The sequence below is a fragment of the Plectropomus leopardus genome, chromosome 8, assembly GCF_026936395.1.
Source record: "Plectropomus leopardus strain MGB_pleo_1.0 chromosome 8, ASM2693639v1, whole genome shotgun sequence".
NCBI lineage: Eukaryota > Metazoa > Chordata > Actinopteri > Perciformes > Serranidae > Plectropomus > Plectropomus leopardus.
In genome coordinates this window covers 28,302,096-28,314,284 of record NC_142183.1, presented here as the reverse complement: position 1 = coordinate 28,314,284, position 12,189 = coordinate 28,302,096, and the positions used below count along the sequence as shown (strand labels likewise).

Genomic DNA, 12,189 nt, shown 5'->3' with positions numbered 1-12,189 from the left:
GGGGACAGTTACGGCTTTAATTTTGACACCCCAAACACACTGGTGTCCTAATAATTATGGTTAGGTATGACACATTGTTTGTGTGCAGCCATTGGATACGCAGCTTTTACTTAAACTCACATCTTGACTTGATTTTCTTAGTTTTGGCCTTTTCTGGTAGAGACTCTGGGAGGGAGGGAAAAAAAGGGATAGAATGAAAAACAGAGAGAAGGCATGTTTCTCTTATTCTCTCTCTGCAGACTGGCTTGAGTCCAGGTACAGTCCAGCCCCTTGGTAATGATGGAGGTGTGACGTGTAAGCAACTTCCCTGTTGTGCAATCGTCAAGAGGCCTTTGGGGGCTATAAGACCCCCAGCCTCATCTGGTTTCTCAGAGCCTTCACTCTACACACACACACATGCAGACACACACACACACAAACACACACACAAACACAGAGGCATGATATGGTCCGAAGTAGTCAGCTGTGCAGATTTCTCTTAGAGGGGTCGAGGAGCAGTTGTCGAGAGACATGGACTTTAGCCAAAAGAGGCACTGAAAACAGCTTTACTGCTTTTGGACTGGACACTCACTCACAGGTAAAATTAATTCTTTAACCCTCTGAGACCTGAGCAAATGCAAAGACGGCAATGGGATACTTAAGAAGTTCCCCCAAATTTGCAAGAAATGAGTAAAACAATGTTTTACTCATAAAAAATGCTTTACTCTATAAAAAATAGGGAATGAGTAAAACATTGTTTTACTCATTCCCTATTTTGTGTTTATGTTCCAGGTCATTCTCTTGTCATCTTTTCTTCTTGAAGATTGTGGGAGATTTCTTCTCAAGTCACTCATTGCTTTTTTCCCAATGTTTTTGAAAGAAACCAAAACATTTTTTGGGGTTGCAAAGGTTTAAATGCTTGTGAAAGTTGCCTGAACACACCATAAAAATCTATCTTGATCCAGGTTTTAAAGGGTTAAATTAGATAAAAATTATACAGTGAGTCTGGTTTCATTTGATAATATCTCTATTTTAATTTGATTTGATAAGGTGTCTACAAGTTTTTTTCACTAATTCAACTGTCTTAATATAATGTCACATTATTTTTCTTATCCGAAAAACTTACTTGAAGATGCAATTTCCCAAATCTTACTGATTGCCTGCTTTAGATTGTATTTGTTTTTTTTATTTATTTATGTTATTAATAATGCCTTCCCCTGGTGCACCGGACTGTAATAGCTAATTTAACATTCCTGTTAAACAATTATAATTTAAATTAAGCTGACACTTTTTCATGAATATTCCAAAAACTTATTTCAGTCATCACTACAAAATAGATGTTTTTAAGGATCCCATTAAGCAGCCAGATTATTACAATGGCTTCATATGTATTTCATTACTGCCCAACTTCAGGAGTGGTGTAATGTATTTTTGCTGTGATTAGTTATCAAGTAGGACAGCTAATAAACTCTGCAGCCAACCAAAGATTACTGCGCATTACTGTGTCCATAAAAGGCAGCTGAATTTGAATGCCCTCTGTTTTGTTTTATTTCCAGCCGACCTTGGAGAACTCAAAGGAGGGAAGTGAAATTGTGTGACGCAAGGGTACATCCAGTTCCATAATGGCGATCCCAAATAACCTCTCCCTTTTCAACTCCACCTCCTCCCCCTATTTAACAACAGAGATCTATCTGAACACCTCTCTGGCCTCCTCTGCTCCCCTCTGCCCAGACTGGTCTCCTGTACCCATGACCACAGTCATCCCTGCCATCTACAGCGTTATCTGCGTGCTGGGAACCGTAGCCAATGCCCTGGCAGTGGGTGTGTTGGCCCACTCCAGCACCTCGAGGAGAACTGTTGCAAACACTTTCATGCTGAACTTGTGTGTGTCTGACCTGCTGTTCCTGCTGTCCCTCCCGCTGTGGGCCGTCTATTACTCCCAGGGCTACAGCTGGCCGTTTGGCTGGGTTGCCTGCAAAGTCTGCGGAGTGCTCCACAACCTCAACCTCTACGCATCCATCTTCTTCATCACGTGCATGAGCATAGACCGCTACCTGGCCATCGTGCATCCGTTCCGCTCCCAGAGTGCACGAGACCCTAAGCTTGCCAAGCTCACATGCATCCTGGTGTGGGTGCTGGCGTGTGCTTGCTCGGCCCCTACCTTATACCTGAGAGACACATATTTTCTGGAGGGGCTTGGCGTGGAGGCCTGTGTGATTCACTATCCGGATACCACCTGGTATAGGACTCTGGTCTGGATGAAGATTTCTTTGGCCTTCCTTCTGCCACTGTTTGTCATCTCTTGTTGCTACTGCGCTATTGGCAGACATTTGCTGACTGACACATGGCTGGTAAGAATGCAGAATGAGTCGCAGAGCTGCAGGATACCTGACAGACCCCCGACCCCCTGTGTGAGCCCCAGCTCCAACGGGGGCAGACACCTGGAGGGCCGGGGGCTGGAGCGTGTGCTGCGGACAGTAGCTGCTGTGGTCATGGCTTTCTTCATCAGCTGGTTCCCCTTTCACTGCGTGACCTTTTTGGATGTGCTGAAGAGCGAGGGCTGGTTGAACAGCTGTGGGGTAGACTGGACAATCCAAAACCTCACCCCTCTGACCCTTTGCTTGGGTTTCTCCAACTCTGCCATCAATCCTGTGCTCTACTGCTTCATCGGAAATCATTTCCGGGGTCGTCTCGGGGGATTCTGCAAGGGCCTGTATGCTTGTGTGAAAGCCCGTGGGGAGGATCACAGCCAGAAGAGGGGCTCCTTCAGCACCAGGCTGAGCTCCTTCTCCCGAAAACTCAGTGACCTGAAAGACCTGGCGATTGTGGAGCCTTCTGGTCCTGCTTAGCAAGTCCCCAGAAAGGAGACTTTCTCCTCCACAGCCTGGTTTCACACCCCAAAGAGTGGTGCCGATGTCAAGTGACTGCTGAACTCCAATAAGCATAGATGTGTGAGACGGAGCTGTTAACTGACTGAGTCAAATTCCAACACAGCTCAGTTCTGCCCTACAAAAGACAAAAAGAAAAGGAACAAAATTAAACATAGCTGAGATTTTTAAAAAAGGGTTAAAAGGGACAGTTCACCCTAAAATCATGAATACACTTTTTTTCCTCTTACCTGTAGTGCCATTCATCAATTTAGATTATTTTGGTGTGAGCTGCCAAGTGTTGGAAAAATCAGCCATAGAGATGACTGCCTTCTCTCAAATATAATGGAACTGGATGGCACTCTGCTTTCGGTGCTCAAAAGTCCAAAAAATACATTCGGTAGAAATTAAACAGAAATGTCTCTTTACACAGATAATCCACAGACCTTGTTTTGCACAGTATCATGTAGGGACTATTTTTTTTCCACCAAACTATGCCTACCATGTCAGTGCACGGGAGGCGTGCATCTAGCTCAGTGGTGTGCTAGCAGTAGATGCACACTTCCTTCTCCACAGTGATACTCTTGGTAGTCTGGAAGAAAGACATTTTTTTTTACATGAAACAGCTCACAACAAAGTCTGTGGATTATCTTGCACTGAGTTATAATTTCTGGAAAGAGACATGCTGTTGAGTTTTTCTAATTTTTCCTGCACTTTAAGCACTCAAGCCAGGTGCCTTCTAGTTCTATTATCTCGGAGAAAATGCAGACATCGCCGCGGCTGAAATTAACAACACTTGGCAGCTCACATCAAAACAATCTAGACTGATCGGCCCTAAATAGCATTACAGGTATGAGAAATTTTGAGGCTGGTTTGCCAAATGGTGTAACAAACATTTAATTTATGCATCTCATTCCTTTAAAGCTGCAGCAGCTTTCAGCTAAAAAGCTTTAAAAAATCTACTGCGCTCAACCTGCTCAGTACCAAACTGCAGCAGTTAGACACTCACTGGAGAACACAGCTGAACATTTAGCAGCTAAACAGTGCAACTATTTGCTAACAAGGTGGGAAATAAACTTAAAACTAAGATATGACAGTTTTGTGTTCACAAAATCCCACCATGTGGTGAAAAAGAGAGAGGGGGGAAAACACTTACTGTAAGGGTGCAGGTAGTTAAAGTTAGTCTACTAAACTAGGGTAGTGATAGCTTAGCAGGACCAAGTGAGCTGCTGTTACTTTCTTTGTGTCTGTACGGCTGGATTTAGCTTCTGCCTCATTTATACAGGGCGACTGACCTTATTAAAAAAATTATTTGACCATAACAGATTTTTCACAGGAAAGCAGGTATAAAAAAATAGGTAAATTAAGCTTTACCTAATGCAAGGCTAGTTGTAGCTATCTCAACAGCTAGCTCTATTTTAAGCTCTGTTTTGTATTTACAAACTATGATATTTTCTTTGAAAGTATACTATGAAATAATAATATTGTATATGTTAAAACAATCTCATTAACTTCATTTTTAATGTATAGCTACTGTATTTTGGCTTTGTACAGGCCAAAACATTAAATAAATGCAGATGTATAAGGATAATTATTAACCAGTCATATCAATGCTACTTTTAATGTTCTTTTTGGAACAAATATATTATATGTAATCATTAACTTGTAACATTTTTATTGTATTATTCTGTATGGAATTGGAAATTATTGCATTTCTTTGACCGAAAGAAAAATAAAGTGAGCAATATTTCCCTAAAAGTGTCCCTTTTTTGCTCAGTTTTGATTCTCCAAAATACCTTGTACTGTTCTTCTACTAAAATGGGAGATTGTTGATTAGATTTCGGTCTAACAGCAGACATACACCGATTTTGTGAAACTGATTCCATTTATGATTTTTACTTTCCCAATCTCACCCTCCAACAGCTGTGACTCCAGAGCCTCCGTCCCCCCCCTGGGAATGAGAGTGCGGGGATTACTGTTGGTCCAGCAGATGGGCATCCAGTCTCCCCCCTTTTCCTCCCCTCCTAGAAAGCCTCACATGGATTCCGCACATATCAAGGCCAGATATCATAATCTCATACTAATGTCCTTATGATGCATTCCAGTCAAGCCAGTTGTGTTGGTCGAGAGAGCCGCCAGCTAATCAATGATGTATCTCTGTCTGCTATTTGTGTCCAGTATAGATCCACCGCATTCTGCATTGACCCTGGCCGGCCCGTCTGTGAGCTCAGAGGCAAGGGGAGTAAGGTTTAATTTTGTTTTGCACTGTTGAAGGTCGTAGGATTATTATACACAAGAATGTTGAGTGCATAATAGTCGTAATGCTTTTGTCCGAGCCTAAACGGTGAAGTGTTTTTGCTTTTCTCCACTCTAGACTGATAACCAACACAGCCTGAATGCTTTTAAAGATTAATATGGCCCCAAGAAGGAGAGAAAAAAGCATCTAGTCCCTTCTTTAGCTTTCTTGCAGCAGATCATTCCTCATTAATCTTGAAAAAAAAATGCCACTGGATGGCGCTCAAGTGCTGCAGAAGCTGTGCTCAAGATGCCACTGGCTGCTTACCCAGACAGAGCCCCAAAGTCCCACTGCTCATGATCTCTCTGAGCCGAGGGAAAGATGGCTCTGACACAGACTGATGACTCATGTAGGATACTGAATGTATAAAAACAGAAATCTTCAACAAATGCTGCATTTAAAGAAAGCTGCCGGCTCAAAGAATATACTGAATGGTACAGTCACCCTAGCCTTTTTGAAGGGTCCTTTGCAGGAGAGCATCTGGTGGTCTGAAAGACTCCTTGCAGTCGTGACCATGGGGTGAATAAAAACCAAGAATAATACACATCTCGGCATGGCTGACAAGCTCAAAGTGCCAGACGCTGTGCTATCATCTTTGTAAAACGAGGACGGCTGCTAACGTTCAATATTTTAATCACCATCTTTAATTTGACACAGCAGAACTTTCCAACTGACAGGACAGATTGCAGGATGAGTTTGTCGCAGCTCGACAGTATGTTCGTGTGCGCAGCTTCGGTAGCTGATGTTCCACAGAGCAGGTGTGAGTGTCCTTGATACACGTCTTAAAGAAGACAGATCAGTGACATGTGACTGAGAACATGTGCTACAGTGTGGACATGTGCTGATGACAAACTATAAACTGATAAGTATAAGGAACTCTTTTAAACACAAACTTTTTGCTGGCTTATCAAAAAAAAAATGTCTTTCTGATGAACAATTGTAATTAAACACATTGAAATAGCAGTGGCAAATGGACCTGCAGCTTTCTTGACTTAAAAACTACATCTTACATTTACCCATTTGCACATTCTTACAATGGTGGCCATGGCTACCATACAGGGTGCCACCTGCTACTCAGTAACCATGCACATGTACTCACAAACCAATGGAGCAGCCAGCGGGAGCAATTTGGGCTTTAGTATCTTGACCAAGGACACTTCAGCATTGACCCAATCCTTCGATTAGAGTGGACGACCCGCTCTAGGTCCTGAGCCACAGCCGCCATCAATCTTCTTTCTGTGTTTTATTTCAAATTCAGGTTGAGAAATAAATAAATAAAGAAAAAAGAACTGCAGTTATTTTATACATTTTGTCAGTTATGGAAAATAACTAAATACATTTTCTCAGGTGATGTACAAAAGTATAATTTCAAGGTACTTTACCTTTCTACTCCACTACATCTCAGAGGGAACTATATTTTTTCACACCTGCAGCGCTGTGATAAATGTGATCACAGTGATTGAAATGTTTTCGGCTTGCGACCTTTTTGCAGGAGAGCATCTGGTGGTCTGAATGACAACTTGCAGTCCAGCCTAGTTGTGTTTTCGGATGTCTGTGAGTTGGCGGATGAGCCAGAACTTCTCAGATGGTTTCAATGAAATAACTGTTCAGGTACAAAGGGACAAAGGGTTAAAATTATTCAATATTTTGGGTATAAAAAAGTTAGTTATAAAAGTTAGTTTAAACTACACTGTAGAATCTGACAGTGAGTTTATTTAAAAAACAAACAAGCAACTGATTCCTTTAAAATGTAAGTTAATATAGTCTTAATTTGTTTACTTGATATCGAATTGTTAAGTGTACTCCAAATTTAGTTATATCTGCTTAAGTTTTTGAAGTTTTAGCACCTTCAGTATACCAAGTTTACTTTGCTATATCTGTGTTTTGCTTACCTATATTTACTTAAACATGTTCACCAAACATAACTCGCAGATCCTCTAACTTCTAGGGGTGTAAATCACTGGTCTTATCATCATACGATATTGTAGCGCTACTTTGGACAACAATACAATTTTTGCTGATATTACAAAGTCTACCACGATACAATTTTGATTCGATTTAGGGGCCTGCGATCGATATGCCGATATAATCTGCTCATTTTACACAGTCAGTTACAGGAGAAGCTGCCAGCCCTTTCTTTGATTTTGGCCATAAAAGATAAAAACAACATATACATAATTGGAAATAACTAAAACTGGTTCATTCTGTTTGAAAACATTTTCTAGAAAGATGTTTTCATTTTAATTCAAACCATGATCTGTTTTCCTAAAACTTCAGGGCTGTCTGACTTGAAGAAAAACTTTTCCCAACATCCTCAAAACGTGGATCAACAGCAACATCTTTTCACTGGTATATAAAACTCAATAACTGTCAAGGATTATAGACAAAACAACTGTCTTTTGTATGTCACATTCCCCTACATACACAACATGCTAATGTTATTAGCATAAGCCTATAACATTTTACACTGCAGAAATTAGCTTAGCGGCTAACAGACTTGTCTGTACTCATAACCAAACCAGTTTACTAGTATTTATGCTTTGACTTACTCACCACTGGTTTAAGTCCCTGCATCTCCCGATGGAGCAGCGCGAATAACTTTCAGTCTACATGCATGCATGTTGATTTCAGTCAGCTTTGCTGAAACAGAGCAGCTAGGAAGTCAGTGAATTGGCCCTGCAGGTATGTCATGTTTCCTCAATATGGCCTTTGTTTACATATGACATGAACCATCTGTTGACTCACAGTTTCTCCGAAAACAAAACATATCCACACTGATGATTTATTCCCGAGCAAACAGCACGCTCCTCATGGATGTATTATAGTGAAGTCTCCTCATCATCTTTCTCTTGGCTGCTCGCCATCATCTGCGGAATGAGAGAGGTTGATATGGATCGATGTTACATGATCGTTGCTCATTTATTCGATATATTGACGCAGATCGATGGATCATTACACCCGTACTAACTTCGTTGGCAAAATCCTCTTTGTTCTTTTCTCAGTATTAGCAACTTCAGTAAACCATTTTGAATTAACTTGATCATTACAAAGTAATTTCAGTTGTCATTTTTAAGATGCATCAACAAGCTAAATTTTGAGTAAACATAATTAGATTAAAAAAAATACAAATAAATTAAGATAAATAGTTAGATTTACTTTAGTTTTCAAGGCAAAAGGTTTCCAAGATTATTTTAAGTAAGATCAACTTGTCTAATTTTATAGTGTAGTGTGCTTACACACTGATACATTATTGGTAAGAATCTATAAGTGTCACATAGAATAATAATGTATCAGTAACAGAGGACATTTTACTGCAGAATGAGTACTTGAAATTGTGGTGATAATACTTCTTCAGTATGATTTTGAATGCAGCACTGTTACTTGTAATAGAGTATTTGACATGAATGTATTGGCACTTGTACCCACAGTATGAAGAGGATCTGAAACCCTTCTTCACTTTGTTTCCACCATAGTTTCCATGAATAGTGATGTGCGGTTCAGACGGTGTAAGCAAACCTCTGTTAATAAGAAAGCAAAGTGCAACCTCTAGATAATTGAGCTGGAAACAGTATAGTCACTACATAAGCACAATATATGTTTTCCTGTGTGAAAAGAGTGATATTGCTTTTTTTTAATCCCTCTCTTGTGCTTTCTATTGTTGTGGAAATATTCAGTTAGAATCTTTGAAGTTATTTCCTGTTGAAAAATACAATCATTTCCTGAGAGATACACAACCCCACATTTTGTGTGTGTGCACACACATGTGTGTGTCTTGAGGTGAGAGAGGAAGGCTGAGCAACAAGCACATAAAGGTTAGAGGTTAGAGAGAGCTGCTATCAGTTTGGGTAAGAAAGTGGAAAATCAAGAAAGCTGGCTCGCAGAAGCTCTGGCTCCCAAACGGACAGTTTGAAACAGCGAGAACCAAAAATCAAATGAGAGGCTGGACAGCTGCCTCACCTGTGCTCCCAGTCTAGAGGATACACGGTGAAGACCAAAAGGCCTGCCCGCAGTAAAAGTTGAAGGTGAGAAAGAGAGAGGGTAGCTGGCACTTGGGAGCAGAACAAAAAGGAGATTTGGAGAGGAGCCGCGATGGAAAACCTGCCCGTCTACCACGGACCCATCGGCAAGGAGGAGGGGGAGAGACGGCTGGCCCAGGACGGGCGGGATGGGTGCTACCTAGTCCGCAACAGTGACTCTGTGCCAGGTGTCTACTGCCTGTGTGTGCTGTGAGTAATATTTCTGCTTCTTTACTGAGACCTCACACATAATCCTATTTTCTGCTATTATAGAAAATATTGATCTCCCCACATTTAGGAAAATAAAAGCACAAAGGCATGAAGTAAAGAATATGGAGGCCTACTGTGAGGTGTAAAACCTCACAGGAGCAATCATGATGATAGGATTTTATAAGAAGATGAACTCAGGGTGAAAGGTGTTTCTTTGTGTGTGTGCAGGTTCAACGGCTACGTCTACACATACAGACTCCACAAGGACGACGCAGGCTCGTGGGCTGCTGAAGTGAGACATTTTTATCAGTTTACGACTCGCTCTCATTCTGTTGGCTTTTTCCGTAACCCTAAAACTTTACAGGAGCAGCAAAAACAGCTGCACATCCGCCTCACTTTGGTTGGTGTTTATTAGTTCTAGAGGTTGTTTTGGTGGTAGCCTAATTCAGCAAGCTGTGAATTTGAGGCAAACATGTTTTTTTTTCTCAGCAGTGACAGCACTGAGAAATAGGTTCTTTTCCTTTAGCAATAACACCCCGAGAGATACTCCTCTCTTCCCCCTCCAACCCTTCTCCAACACCACAAATTTAAGACGCTACAGCATCAGCATATACTCCAGAGATGGGAAACGTAGAATTGCATTTGACAGCATTTCTGATGGGATATGTAATTGAGCACTGAGGGTTGGCAAACACCCAGAGATGTGAACGTATAGAGACATCTGAAGTCTGTGTCTCTCGCTGACAACTAAAGCTAGATGCTGTTGTAACTACATTTTACCCTCACTCATTTTTACTGACAGCATCAAGCCAACAGATAGAGGGAGGGGGGGACTCGAATTAAATGGATTTCACTACAAGCTCAATAACGGTTTACATTATTCATGTGCAATATCAATCACTTTAATGAAATATTCGGGGGAACAGAGGTAACACTTGTGGCCGGAGACAGAAACATCCAAAGTGCTTTGCTTTGCTGTGGGGAAAAAAAACAACTGCTTCTTCAGTGTTTGATTGAATGATTTCAAAAACACATCGAAAGAACAAGATTTTCACCAGCATGATTGATTGCACAAAAAGAAAAAAAAATGCTTAAAAAAAGTCCTTACTTGACAAAATTATAATACTCTGAAATCTTTATAGTTTAGAGGTTTTAGACTGACAGCTGTGGGCAAAGGGGAAAATTGATGAGAAATAATGCAAATATCCCTGAAAAATTTATGCTAAAATTTCACTAAAGCAAAAAAAAAAAAACTGTCACATTAAAAACCTTTGTTGTGTTGGAAGATGAACTTTTTTTTTTATTTCTAAAAACGATTCTTGTGTTATTTCAGTTTTATCCAGTCACAAGAGAAGTGGTTGAAATACTGTTGGGACACTTAAAGCTTCTTAGATGTCACACATAAATCCGAAAATAAATGCTTCTTGTTGACTAACAAAATATAAAAATAAAAGCCCAGGGGAGTGAGTGTTTCAGCGGCAACCAGAATTTTCCTAATTTAGCTTGTAAGCCCCCTGAGTATAGTTTCCATCCTGCTACAGTCGCTTTTAACAGCAATTAGAGATTGGATTTCTTTTGCATCATCTTATTTATTGATACATTTTATTGGTGTAAATGCGAGCTCAGCGTGGATCAGTGGACCAGAGAGATGAAAATATAATTGACATGATTCCCTGCCCACCACGCACTGGTGTTTCTGCCTCTACTTCCAGCGTATCTGATGTCTCTTTATAAGGTGAATCTGTGCGAGCTCATTTCAAGTCGGTCCCCGTCCTGTCCCCTTCATTTCCCCATGGGGTTTGATGTGGAGATGGAGACGAAGGAGCTGAATTCTCCTCTGTCTTTTTTTTTTCTTTTACTCTTGTGTTTCAGACCACTCCTGGTGTGCAGAAACGATATTTCCGGCAAATCAGAAACTTGATAGCAGCTTTCCAGAAGCCCGGACAAGGAATTGCCATGCCTCTGCTCTACCCTGTCACAGCTCAGAGACGGGCGCAAACACACACAGAGGCACAGACGCCCAGTAATAGCCTGTCACCGACACACAGCAGCAGCCTTAACGCATACCTCCAGCAGCGGCCGCCTCATGCTGCTAAGGGACAGAAAAACAGGAACAAGAAGGAGGTGCGGCAAGCTTTCGGTTAGGGACAAACCCAAAGCTCAATTTTGACCTAATTATAAACAAAAAAAAAAACCAAAACTGTCTTTGCGTCAAGCCTGCTGTTGCATTTTGCACGCTGCGTGTGAAGTAAATGTCATTTTTTTCCAATTAACCAGCTCCTGTTTGTAAAATCAAGTCATTTAGGTTCTAGCTGTGACTCAGATCTCAGTATCCTTCCAGTAACTTCTTTTTTCTTCTGCACAGAAAACGCCTCATAACTTTCAGGGATGTAAAATATTCAACTGCTGCAACATTAATATCCATCACTGCATACATAAGTTGACAACAAATATTGTGCTCTGTTTCCTTAATGCAATTCAGTTATGTGAATGGCAAAGAAAATAAATGATATTGGTTGAAATAAACTCTTTTTAAATGAGGTCATGCATACACAGCCATACACACCCGAGCCTCCGTGTGACATATAATGTGGAACAAAAATTCAATTTGACATATTGAAGTAGTGATTTCTGTGGAGAGCTGTGGGGGGGGTATCTGTCATTCATCTGATTGACATTACTGGCTCTTCATGAAAAAAATGAGAGAGAGAGCATTCATTCAGCTTAGGCGATTCTTCAGTGCAGCGGTCTCCTAGCAACCGGACCCTCCATCTTTTCACCACTGAGATGAGGTTGGACAGTATCTAGCCGAGCATATGGT

General features: G+C 41.0%; 2 protein-coding genes across 2 annotated transcripts; both read left to right on the top strand.

Annotated features, from left to right (window-relative positions):
• Window positions 1-357: 357 nt before the first annotated feature.
• LOC121947965 (type-2 angiotensin II receptor-like) lies at window positions 358-4,604 on the top strand. Its single transcript, XM_042493176.2, has 2 exons — window positions 358-577; window positions 1,536-4,604. The coding sequence occupies exon 2, from the start codon at window positions 1,602-1,604 to the stop codon at window positions 2,826-2,828; it is 1,227 nt and encodes a 408-aa protein (XP_042349110.2). The 5' UTR covers window positions 358-577; window positions 1,536-1,601; the 3' UTR covers window positions 2,829-4,604.
• A 4,288-nt stretch (window positions 4,605-8,892) lies between these two features.
• On the top strand, window positions 8,893-11,894 carry LOC121948372 (SH2 domain-containing protein 1A-like). Its single transcript, XM_042493761.2, has 3 exons — window positions 8,893-9,368; window positions 9,597-9,660; window positions 11,241-11,894. The coding sequence occupies exons 1-3, from the start codon at window positions 9,232-9,234 to the stop codon at window positions 11,511-11,513; spliced, it is 474 nt and encodes a 157-aa protein (XP_042349695.1). The 5' UTR covers window positions 8,893-9,231; the 3' UTR covers window positions 11,514-11,894.
• The last annotated feature ends 295 nt before the right edge of the window (window positions 11,895-12,189 follow it).